Here is a 13,351-nt window from a genome sequence, read left to right on the forward strand (position 1 = left end):
GTATGAAGCTCTCACTATGTCCTGCTAGTAACTCAAACCACGGAAGGAAAGGTCTTTAATCTATAAGAAGCGAGAGCCTGATTTGTTGAATTGTGATGTTATGCTATAGTTGCTAGTTGTCTGTATTATTTAACTTTGCATACTTTATTTTGTCATGCACAATTACACATCAGTATCCTGTTGTACATAATAAACAGTGAAATATAGTATTTGTAGTTACAGCTCAGGAAAGATGTAAGGAAATAATTTTTTGTGCAGCATTTAGAATATTTTTTCCCACCTAGGTGGTCAGAAGAGAGTTTTGAACAGCAGCAGTAAGTTTAGGTAAATGAGATCTGAGCTTTTGAAATCCCAGAGCTGCTGGCAAATGGACTTGCTTGAAAGAATGCATCAGTTCTGATTAGTGATGAAGCCTAAATTGATATATTCAATTTGATACAATGCAGTTTCGGCACACTTCACATTTTGAGTGGTGACGGTCAGGTGGAACAACAACCCACAGGTAGTCCCAGTGACCTTCAAGGTGTTAACTTATCGACTCACCAGAGGTTATCGGCATGGGCCTCCCAACCAGACAAATAGAACTTTAGAAGCCTCTCACATGAGAGAACTCAAGTAATTAAGTCCAGCCGCCACTGAACAGCATCAGCACCATGGGATAACCATGACTAGTATAAACGAGAATTTCCACAGACACTTTGAAGGCATAAGAGGATCCAATGAATATTACAGTATTTAAAAAGTGTTAGCTGGACTACTGAATACTTGCTAAGTGAGATGATGTGTGTGTGTGTGTGTGTAGGCTACTCTGCAGGTTGGAGGTCATGGTGAGCGGTTGAACCAGTGCAGAGAAGTCACCCTCACCACCACCAAACCTCTTCCAGTGCAGGTACGTACTCTACACACACGTGTTTCTGTTGTGCTTTACTGAACTGCTCAATCATTCATTTACTGTTCCTAATAAAAATGTTTCAGTTACCTAATTGTCTGATTGGTTGATTCGTGTTGTTGTTGTTAGGTGGATGGTGAACCGTGTAGACTTGCTCCTTCTGTCATCCGCATCAGCCTTAGAAACCAGGCCAACATGGTCCAGAAAACCAAACGACGGACATCACTGCCACATCTCAATGAGTAAGATATGCATAGAGATGTAGTTAGAGATTCACATAACTTCTATTAATTCATTTGGTAAAACTGGTCTGTCCCTGTTTGTGTTGTAGTCAGCAGCCAGTCCCAGAGAGACTCAGGATCAGAGTCAGCAGGATCAGTATGACTGACTATGAGACTCTGCACTATGACAAGGACAAACTACGACAAGCATGTAAGGAAACACACACGGACACAAACAAACTTACATCCATGTCTGCAGTGGTGCCTACAATGTTTGCAGTAATTGAAGTATAACATACATTATATTCTTTAATGATGGACGACTTATCTAATGAACACCGTTCAAACAAATAAAGAAAACACTTAAACAACATCATAGATCTCGATGAGTGAAATCTTCCAGTTGAAAGTCTTCATTCATTACATAGTGGAATGTGTTGAGAACAAAATAACACAAGAATGATCAATGGAAATTAGAATCATTATCCCATGGAGGTCTGGATTCAGAATCATACTTAAAATAATTGTGGAAAAGTCAAATGACAGGTTGATCCAACTGTGGAAATAAACACAATTCAAATTAAGGCTCGGTAGCCTCCACGTGCCTGTATGCACTCCCCACAACGCCTGGGCATACTCCTGATGTGACGATGGATGTTCTCCTGAGGGAAATGGTCTGTGGCCTCCATGTAGAACCATTCCTTTCTAGGGGTTTCTTGCTAATTGCTTCTAAATTCCACCTGTTGTTTGTTCCATTTGCACAACAGCAGGTGAAACAGTAACAGTGTTGCTTCCTAACTGGACAGGTTGACGTCCCAGAAGTGTGATGGACTTAGACTTACATTAGAATGATTTTGTGTTTCCTTTATTTTTTGAGCAGTGGAGTTAGAGAACTAGTGGGACCTTTTCTGAAGTACAATAAAAACTACAATCTGAGATAAGTTAATCAGCTTCAACCTTTTATCTGGTGAAGTACAAATAATAGATTTTATTTTGCCACTGTTAAGTATCTGTCCTGCTGCTGTGGTGATTATAGCCACAGGCTCAGGTTCTTTGGACAACTGTTGTTACTTGTCGTGGTTCGCTGTGAAACTCTATTATGCAAGAAGGAAGCCGCAGAGATTCACCCGAGCTCTTGACAGATGGACAAAGACACAACGGAACTGGGCTCAGTGCTCAGATTAGTTCACGTTTCAAACTGAAGCAACAAACTGATGTAACAATCAGCTGCTTCTGTTGTCAGAGTGGCGTCAAGGCGGCAGCATCTGCAGGCTGAAGTGGGAATAAAACTGCTTGATGATTAGGAGGGTAGAGCAGAGTAGAGTAGGATGAGGATGTCAAAGAGATCATTTTCAGCTGTATCTGCATCCTGCATCTCAGTCCTCATTCCTCGGTGCTGTCGTCTAGCTGTGGAACTGTCTGATTCACATACTGCATACAGCTACCTTTGTATGTACGTCTGTATGGCCCCACTGCTCTGCTGTCCACTGTTTAGCTCCACCTCTCTCACAGTGACACTCAGCTGGCTTTGCAGCAGAGCAAACGTACGTTCAGTGAATTCATGTTAGTTCAGAGTTTCAACACTGGGTGGCGCTGTTACATAGACATAAACATTATCATAGTGTAGATCTTGAGCTTTTCCTTTTTGTGTTTTGCATCTCATTGGTATATACATTACAGTAAACATGGACTTCAATCTAATCCACAGTGGTAACATGTAAGTCCATACATATGTATCTATATTTGTCACAAATTCTTATTTTGTCAGTTTAACTCGTCTTTTCTGTTTTGTTGGTTTCAGGTGTTTTTTTATAATTTATTCTTTTCTTCTGTTCTCTGAAACTTTAGTTGTCTCCTCATTAAGCAGTTTGCTCTCAACTTGTAGATGTGTCACACTCGGTAGAGGGACGGTAAAAAAATACATTTCATACCCAGAGGCACAGAGTTTTTGCAGAAAAACAAAAGTAGCAAATGTAGAAATTACAATAACAAACCCGTCAAAGAAACGGAAGGAGAGAGCATTTAGAAATATCTAAATGCTGTAGCAGGTTGTATTGTGAGCTGCTTCATAGAAGATGTGAAATAACTATATTATCCTGTAGTTATCCTTAGCCTCTTTCTGCATATACACCCATCAGCCAAAGTATTAACACCACCTGGTAGTTTTAATGTTGTCCTGGACAGGGGTTGGCGTGGGGTAAATGTACTGCTGCCTATCATGGACACAACACACAGAACATCGCAGCTTGCTGCAGATGGAGCTGCTTAGCTGGGGATAATGTGAAATGATTGTACTGTATTAGAGATCCATCCATTTACAGTGACATTGGAGTATTTGGCATATTCCAACTGAACAGGTTGACCAGGCTAGACTGAGTGAAGGAGAAACATTCACATATAACTGAATAGATGATATATAACTACTATGGGGGATCAAATTTGTGTTTTAGTTTTGGGTATGACTTTGGAAACTGTTCAGCCAGTTTATTGCGTGATTATGAAAATCCTGAACATTGCCATTTAAAATGCTACAAGAGCTGTAGCATCTCTTTACACACACAACAACAACCAATCAGTCGCTGTGTGTGTGTGTGTGTGTGTGTGTGTGCCGCTGGAAAAGGTCAGTTAAAAAAAGGAACATCCTCAAAGAGAGTCTGTGAAAGAGAAAGTAATGGTTACTATTTGAAAGTGGTGCTGTGGTAATTGTTTGAACATTCAGATGGATAGAACTAAATAATGTGAGATGAGTGATTTACCAAAGAAGTCAATGGACAACACAACAAATACCGTTTGCCAAAATCTGACTGGATTTCTGAGACTATAGTTCCTCTTGCTGTCTCCCATTGTAGTCTTTGTCTTCCTCACGAAGCTTTTTAGTATCAATGAGAGGTGTGTGTGTGTGTGTGTGTGTGTGTGTGTGTGTGTGTGTGGGTTCAGGAGCTCCTTGTTTGATTTGACAGCTCTTCCAGCACCACAAGTTGTGTGATATTCAGCCAGCAGGGCTGTGTTGGAGAAGTGGGTGTCCGGCCTGCGCTTCCTCTGGGATCAGTCTTTATTGTTTCAGCAACCTATGTCGGCTTACGCTTAATAAGCTAGCTTGGTCAGGTTCATTTTTTATAATAAAATAAAAGACACCAGTGCCAACATCAACTTGGCACTGAGCGTACGTTGTCAGATGTGTTACTCTTGGAGACGCTGGGCCGAGCTGTCACACACTATCAGGCTGTATTGTGTTTTAATTATATTCCCCACAGTAATTATGCTTACACTTTGTGATACCGAGCAGCTGAGGGCCATACTGTACAGGCATTAACAGATTCCCTCATTGAATGTGGTGCGATTGGCGTTGTTGTTTTTATTGCTAATAGAGGACTGGCAGTGGTAGTGGAAATGTCTTTGCTAGATGTGTATTATTATTGTTATTATTTTTTCAACTTGCTTTTTTGTTCACTTTGAGCAACTCACTGGCATCAAGAACAAGAAAGACGAGGTGAAACAGCACAGGGGCAAACTCCTGAAAGTGTACTTGTGTAATTTACAGCACACACCACAGGATCATTTTGGAAAAATAAACATGCCATGCTGTGATTATATTGTACACTGTTAAATTAAAGTAATTCAAAGATTTGGCTAAAACACAGGGACAAGTGAATCTAATCAGAAGTTTGATGATTATGCTGGGTTTTGTCCCTTCTGCAACTGTCTTCACTTCCTGCATTTTTCCTTAATGCGGCTCTGTTTTGCACCTCACTTGATGTGGCCACAGTTGACAAGCTGTCCATGCTGTCATACATCTAATTACAGTTATGTGGAGTTTGCGTCTTGCTACATAACCTGGATCAAAACTAGCAGTACTCGCCAAGTCCTGGGGGCTGGAGTTGAGCGCCACAGTTCCATTAGGTATCAAAGTGCTGCTGGATAATTGTCTTGTTCCTCTGTGTCTCCAGCGATTCCTCTGGGACTGATCGTGGTTCCCGGTGACAGCGACTTGGAAACCTGCAGAGAGCACATCCAGCGTTTGCAGGAGGTAAGAGGGAGAGGGGAGGAGAAAATGGGAGGTGGAGATGAAAAGGTCGTGGCTGTGTGTCTGAAATTAAAGAAAAAGGTTGTGACACAAAGTAAGTAGAGAGAAGAGAATGAAGACGAGAGGGAACAGAAACCAATTTTAAAAATCTGGGAACTAATTAGGCACCGTGTGTGTGTGTGTGTGTGTGTGTGTGTGTGTGTGTGTGTGTGTGTGTGTGTGTGTGTGTGTGTGTGTGTGTGTACACCTGAATACCTCAATGTCTGGACTACTCTCCTCTCCACTCTCATACGCTCCCATCTCCTCTAGGATTTCTGCTCTGTTCATCCCTCCTTTACCTGCATGGGACAGCAGGTTGGTGGTTAGATGTTTCCTCGCTGTGGTTTTTGTTCGGCTCAGAGGCACACGGGAAACTAACTGATAACTGATACCACTACACTTCAACATTTAATTTTTAAAAAATGATTCAGTTGTATGTGATAGTTTACATGTTTAAGAAACTTGCTGACTATTAAACTCAACACAACACGAAGTGAAATGTATGTTAAAAGATTTTAAGCCCCTTTAACCCCCCAAGATCTCTCTGGACCTGTTTCACTGCCACAGGCTCCCAGACGGCTTGAAGCAGTACATTAAAAGGCATTATTGATGCTGTGGTTTACATCAATAAGGAGAAATATTCAAGCAGGAGGAATCGGACTGCTCACATTGCTGCACTTCTCTCAGGCTTGTTTAAGTCTAAGAAAGCTTCCCATCTGACACAGCTGACACCAGTGCTGCTGATGGTCCTGAGTGTGAGTGACTGACAGCTGAAGGAGTCTGTTACTGTGGGCTCTAAATGTTCTACCGATATGAAATCCTGCTACACACACACACACACACCATTTGCAACAAACAAACACCTACACGTATAAACAGAGCAGATTCTGTACTTTAGGGGTTACAGAGCACAGAATGCATCACACAACCCACTGACATGCAGAAAAATCCACATTTTACGGCTCAGGAAGAAACATCCTCTTAGTCATTTCAAATTCTGCTTCGGGTGATGACTTTTAAGTCTTCGTTGGGTGAGATAGGTGACGTCTTCCTGTCCAGTGAGGGAGAACTGGCATTTCAGGTGTGCTCACTTTGTGTGAGGCTTTTCATACCGTGGGTCGTGATGTTGCTGTTGCTGTCAGCTCATCCATGATGGCTCTAATTGCTACTGCTGGACTTGAGCACAGGTGGGGCCACATATTTCTGCCCAAAGCCGTTCTGGACAGTATAGTGGTTCAACCTGACCCGGATCCAAAAAGAGCTTTTAATATCCAAAACCAATACAAGTTGGTCTGTGGGGAGTTTTTCTTCCAGAAGCAACTGAGCCACCTCATCAATTTAATTTGGACAGCATTCAAATTCTGAAACATTTAAGTGCAGTTACATCGGTATGAGTGACTGAACTTTACCTGAACATAATTATTAATGTACACCTGAACTCAGAACAAACCGTCAGATAACAATGGGTTCCAGGTTCAAGTACATCGAGCCCATAATCCCCTTCCTCGACTGAAACTTGTTGTAGGAAACAGTAGATTGAAGCATGTGTTAAATTAGTAGGGATGTGGCCAGTTTGTATGGCATTGAGCCTTTTTTCATCATGCTTTATTGTCCCTGACATAGCCTCCCTCTGGTTTAAATCACATTTTACTCACACTTATTAACCAAGATTTAATGGAGGTGCATCATCAGTGGCATTTTTTTGACTCCTTCCTCCTGTAAGGAGACAAAAATACATGTACACTGTAGTTTTTCCATAGAGATTAGTTTCCCTCGTGTGTCTCAGTGTTACAGCATGATGCATGAACTGGTGTCTGCCTATGTCTGCATGAGTTTGTGTGTGTGTGTGACCTTTACCTGAAGTAGTGTATTGATTAATTGTGTGTGTCAGTGTGCTTGTGGCATCTACAGTTTATTCTGTTTTGTGCGTATGCAGGTGCGCATGTGAGTTTGTTGGATACTGTGGAAGTGTTTTCTTCTGTTCAGAGGATGTTGAGATCAGAAATCTGAGATCAGTGACTAAAAGTTAGGCTTTTATGTTTAATTGTTGCTTAATTTAATTACAGGGTTAATTAGGTAATCTTTTCAAGGTCCCGCTATGCTCAGAAGAGCTTTGAGGGCAAAAACATGACAAGAAGTGTCAAAGACAATTTACAACCCGAATCTGCGTTTGACATCTCTTTAGTGTTGCATTCAGGGTAACTTTCTCATTCAGTAAACACAATTTTCACAGTTCTGTTCTGTAGCACAGTCAACAGAGGACAGGGAGACACATAAAACCTAATTATAAATTTATTATATTATAAATAAAAATAGCTTGTAACCTTTGAATTTGATTCACAGTAACATCTATGCATGTCAAACGTAAATTTACCCTAAAGCCTTTGCATTAATGCAACCATTTACCAGTGCACTGACACCTCTTTGTTCCACAGTCAACATTATTTGGTCACTGGTCGCTCTGTCTGATTCACTCTTATTTTTTCTTTTAGGTTCATTTCACCAAAATGTTCTGCCAGTACTCATCTGGCTTCTTTTCACATTCTGTTGCAGACTTTAATATTGCAGATTTGTGCCATTTGGTTTCCTCTTTAGACAGTGACAGAGGTGACCTTGACTGATCAGTCAATAAAAGACAGATTTCCAAAGACAGTCCTGTTTTTCAGTGCCATGTTGTGCTTTGTGGTACTTTAGAAGATCAGTGTAGTCTGTTTAACCTGTTTATTTTTAATTCCACTTTACGTAAGATTAAAAACCCTTCACTTCAACTTTTTTGGCTGTGATTGAACTACGAGAGGGCACGACTGAGCTTAAAACGTCTGGCATGATGGCGTAGGCTGTTACATACAGTAGTTCTCCAAAGTATAGATAAGAAAAATCAGCAACACATCATCCCACACATCTGCATATGCAACTACTGTTCTTATCTGAGGCAGCCATTAGCATGTCTGCATTTACAATCACATATATATGTGCTTCCAGAAGAGCACAACATAGACCATATACAGTTTGTAAGATGTGATTATGAGTGTCACGCCTAAAATCATGACTAATAATAACACTTTTGTAACAAGACGTTAAAGACTTCTAAAGAAGGTTTCAGCAAGTGTGGAGTCTGTGGACATCATGTAGGCAGTCTGGATCAAATTGTCAGCAAACCCACCTTAAGGTCAGCCAATACATTTCCACACCCACACTTCTCTCTCCTGGGGACCCGAGAGACACCACTGAAAATCCTTTCCTTTAAAGATCATTTGTAGAAAAGTGGAGGATCATAAATCCAAACACAGAGTTTGAATAACAAGTCATTGGTATAAATGGATTTATGCAGGTTAACAGGGACGCCTGTCCTTTTTCTTTACAACGTGATCTCTTGCTATGAAGTATGGTGGGGGTCAGTAAAACATATTCAATTTAAGTACCACAGAAAAGGAGACAAATGCAGCTCACCTGCTCGCTGCTGCTGCTGCTGTGAGTCAGTCTCAGGAATTTTCTTTTTCCCATGTCTGTTTCTTCCCTTTCTTTCCTCTTAGTGACCGGGGGGATTTCGCTCCTGGGACGCAATACTGTCATGCTCTGTCACCCTCACATGTGTGATGGAGGGAATTATGTTGCTGTGCTTTGAGAGCTTACTGGCCTGTGCAACCTGAATTGTGTTCACAAAGTGGTCTGTAGGAAGCAGTCGGAGGTGCTGTTCTTTCTATTGCTATGTTTTATAGAAGCAGACTTAAAACCAGGTAACCAGCTAAAGTAACAAAGTAACTAGATCACAGTAGTGAAAAAGCATTTAGTTAATTTAGTACACATATAATGAAACATTTTTAAAGATCTGCATGTAAAAAAAAACATGTTCAAATGTAGTATCACCCACAAAAAATGCTGCAAACTGTGAATTTTGTACATTTGTTTTAATAAATATGCAAAGTGAGGTGTTTTTGCCCAAGTGTGCAAAATACAGGGAGGAGAAAATGCAAATTCATAAATTGAGAACATGAAATGTGATCTTTCAAGCCTGAAAGCGATTGCAGTGACTGCATCTATATTTAATCCGTTTCAAAAGCAGGTGTAGTCTACTTGCACATATATGACTGCTGTTATTCGGGCGAGGAGGAGAAATGAAGGAATGTGTCAAGAACATGTTTACTAGTGGTGTTCGTATATTGGAAATTGGAATGACGGAAGAAACATCGGAGATAATATGTATATAGGAGAGAATATTTTGTCTGCCTAGCAGTGTATGTTTGGAGCTACAGGCTGATTTGGGGCCAGTACCTGCAACTCCAAAACTTCTTGCATCTTGCATCTGGTTTGTTCCAGCATGTTGTTTGTTTCTGTGGTTATGGTTCAGTGTTCAAAAGACAGATTGGTGTCTAGGATTACATAGACTTTGCATACATGTGGGCAGGGCGAGAGTGTAGAGTGGTCCATGTCGATAGCAGTGGATATGGAGGCCATGGCTGTGGATGATATTTCCCCTGGGGAGCAGGTAGAGAATGAACAAGAAAGGGCCACGTATGCCTATTGATGCATTCTTACACTTACAGTAAAATTTCTTGTGTTCTTTACTCTGACACTGTGAATAAAATAAAACTCAATATCATGGACTCACATCAGCTTATTTCCAAATGAGCATTTAATTTTCCTCTTCAAGGGCAAGCAGAGCAATATAAACCCTGTCAATGTTATTTTTAACAGCACGTTCCTGTTTCTATTTACTGTAGGTCAGGTCACTGATACCAAGAAGACAGCTCATGAGTGATTGTGAGACTTTGTGTTGCATAGCAACCACAACGATGTAACATTTGTTTCACTGTTTGATCTCCAGTTCTGTGGTGTCTGATGATGCTCACTGGTGTCATGATGAAGCTTCGACAGTGACTAGAGGCATTTACGGCATAGTGAGGGAGTCACTTTGTTAAACGACCAACTCTCCTACAAGAGGCTCTCTTGTGTGCGTTGGTGTGTCTCTGTTCTTTATTGTGGTCAACTTAACAGTTTCACCCCGTAAGAGAAAAGTGGGTAAAGCTAATGGATAGATGGATGGAGGTCTGTTATGTCATGGCAACAGGATTTAGTAGAACTGGGCAGAAACAAGCTAAATGTGACCAGAAATTTAGCTTTTACACACAATATATATGGTTGAAATCTTTTAAATATTATCAAAATGTGTTGACAAAATGTTTTTATTGAAAAAATATATTTAAATCTCATATACAGTACAGCGGCAAAAAAAGGAAGTGAATTGTGTGAACTTCCCAGTTTTCTGCATAAATTAGTCATAAATGTAATCTGACATTCACCAAAGTAACAAATATCAACAAACATAATATTATTCTAAGATGATAAAACACAAAGAGTCCTCTGAGAGGACTCCGTGCTACCCTGACCTATACAAACACCCAAACAATGTTGGTTTGCTAGTCACTTGCATACTTGAACTAATTGTTCTCGTCACTATATACATGTACTGTAAATGAAATTTTACCTTTAATTTATTTAAATAATATGCAAATGAGTCATCAAAAAAATGGCTAACTATATAATGGTGATGTAATTTACAAAATCATTTTGCCTTCCCTTTATGTTGTGAGAGTTTCCAGTTGTGTCTTAGATGCATAAAAGCATATCCACAAAATTCGATATTCCATAGATGAGTAAAATGTGTCAGAGAAATTATTTTTAAAACAGGGTCACATACATGTGTGAGGTCTTTTTTTTCTTCTTCTGCTGTATGTGCCAATTTGCAAACCTGTTCCCGCCCCAGTTGGGCAAACTCAACAGGAACTGATGTGCTACCTGCAATTATGTCTAAATCAATTCCATGTGGACTTGACGTGTCTTCACTAGTGCATACAGGAACAGAAACACTCTCCATAATTTCAGTGATTTATGTTCACTTGTTCCGCTCAGGACTAAGCCCATGGGAGATTAAATGAATTTGCCTGAATCTCAATTATTTGCACAAATTGTATCCCTGTTAATTTTCTAGTGAATTCTGCACTAATAGAGCTACTGGTTAATGCAGCGATTTGAATAAGTTGCTGCTACACTGCCCTCCATGTGTAAAATTAAGCAATCAATCAGACCCGACATTCTACAGGTTGAAGCTGAGAAGCTCAGTCATGTACAGAAGTACATACCATACAGAATTAATCCCATGTGGATGATATTTTTGGAAATCTTTGTCAGTCACAAGATATATCTGCTGAGCGTTCATAGGTAGGTGGTTTGTTCCACTATTGTGCGACCACTGAAATGAAGAGCGTTACATGGGGTGTTTTACCGTTTGGTTTATGGACCAAAAGTCACCGTTTGTTGGGTGAGAAGAATTGTAGCTCTGTGAGGTCATGTACTACAGTGCATGGTGTGACCGTTTCTAACTCTGTAGAGTCGTTTTGACAACACTCATCCAAATTCTTAAGGTATTCCCTGAATAGTCATAAACTCTTCTAGGTGGTTGGAGTCAAAAAAAAAGCTGTTGTGGTCCAGGAAAAATATAACGATTCTCCGGGATGACAATTTTTTCTTTACAAAAATTTAGCATCAATTTGAGGAAAAACATAACAAGATGCTGAGGGCAAATACAACTGTATATAATAACTATAAAGTATAAGTGAAAAAAACTTTTTTGAGAGACAATTTCATTTCCTGTTGTCATTTTTGTTTTTGTGGAGAGCAAATCATCATCTCCAACAGGCTAAAATTATACTTTATCGTTCAGTAAAAATAACTACAGAGTTAGAAATTGCCTTAAAAAAACTTTCCAACTATGCTAAGTTGGTTTGTTTGGTGCCAGAAAATTTCCAGCTGTTTCAAAAAATAGACTTGCACCTGAGGAACATTACATAAAAACTCACATAAATGTTTTCCCTGGCACTGGAATTGCCCTAATGGAGCCTATTGAGTCCTAGTATGTTTGTCTGCAGTCCTTAAGCCTTTTTGCAGAATAAGGGTTAATTTATTTGTCTGTTCTCCTCTAAAGTCTTTTGTAGTTACCATTAATAGTGAAGTTGTGAGAGAGGGGAAAATAAGAGAAGAGAGGAGCAAGTGCATCCCACAAAGTGACATTGCTAGATTGATAAATAACATGCACAACAGGCACGGAACGAATGAGAAACGAGTCCCAAAAGGCCTAGTAAATCTGACCGTAACTGCGAAGGAACTCAACAAGCACCAGGAGTGAATGGAGACGAGACAGGAGAAGAAAGGAGGTGAAGAAGAGAAGAGTCAGTCAGACAAGTTCAGCTTTTGATTCTGTTTGTAGGTTTGCTGTAAAAGCCTGAGGGCGTTTTACTCGGCTCGGGACTGCTGCTGAACCTGACAGCAGGATTAGATAAGTACAGACAAACACAGAGAAGGAGAGTTGGAGAGGTGTTTACGTCGGCATGAAAGGAAGATAGCCGTACTTTCTTTGACTTGTTTTGCTCTTGTTTCGGGGACGTGCGGTGACTTTTTGACATTCTGTCACTTTTGTGAATTGAACTGAATCTTCTAAAACAGCACTGATGTGTTTTAGACTCAGTAGTAACTAATCAACACGATGACCAGTTTTTAGTCAAGGTCTACCTTGGTTACAGGTGTTACTCTTATCTAATGTGATATTATTTTAGCAAACATCTACATATGCTTATTAGCAGATCATCACCTGTTAAAGCCATGAATGCCTGTTGTGGTATTACCTTTTAGATATAAAGTTAAATTAAGGCAGATCCTTTGATCCCTTTTCCACCTGACAACACTGACAAGTCCCAAAACTCAGCATCTCTATTCTCCTCATGCCTGCTCACCAGAGCAATGTCCATAGCATCCGGCTGTGACCCAGTTCTGTTGTGACTGTGCAGTTCATGTGTGTGCACATCTCCAACTTTTGCTGACCAACTCATGTCTCTGAAGCTTGAAATTATTTTAATTATACATTTCATTTCTCACTGATTTAGTTCAAACACACACTCAGCCGTTTGTATTGTTGTTGCTCACAGGGGCTTTGGGCTATACTGACATTTAAAACGAGCGGCTCCCACCTTCCCGTCCCTGGAAATGGTTTAACTACAGCAACACCACACTTTCACTGAATGTAAGCTGCTTTTCAAGCTACTCGGAAAGTGGAGCTGAACCTGAAACTGTGTCATCCTAAGAAACCGAAATCCATTACAGAATACATGCACTCATTATTTTGCA

The 13,351-nt window shown here is 40.2% G+C and overlaps 1 protein-coding gene across 5 annotated transcripts in view; it reads left to right on the forward strand.

Moving 5' to 3' along the window:
• Nucleotides 1-13,351, forward strand: part of LOC113163630 (diacylglycerol kinase zeta-like) — a 79,332-nt gene that overhangs the window by 37,319 nt on the left and 28,662 nt on the right. For all 5 annotated transcript variants that reach the window (XM_026362396.1, XM_026362397.1, XM_026362393.1 and 2 more), the window contains 4 exons: nucleotides 803-889; nucleotides 1,019-1,131; nucleotides 1,221-1,321; nucleotides 5,058-5,137. In XM_026362396.1, the coding sequence (XP_026218181.1) occupies nucleotides 803-889; nucleotides 1,019-1,131; nucleotides 1,221-1,321; nucleotides 5,058-5,137 (381 nt within the window). The remainder of the gene's footprint in view (nucleotides 1-802; nucleotides 890-1,018; nucleotides 1,132-1,220; nucleotides 1,322-5,057; nucleotides 5,138-13,351) is intronic.

This window comes from Anabas testudineus, chromosome 2, assembly GCF_900324465.2.
Source record: "Anabas testudineus chromosome 2, fAnaTes1.2, whole genome shotgun sequence".
NCBI lineage: Eukaryota > Metazoa > Chordata > Actinopteri > Anabantiformes > Anabantidae > Anabas > Anabas testudineus.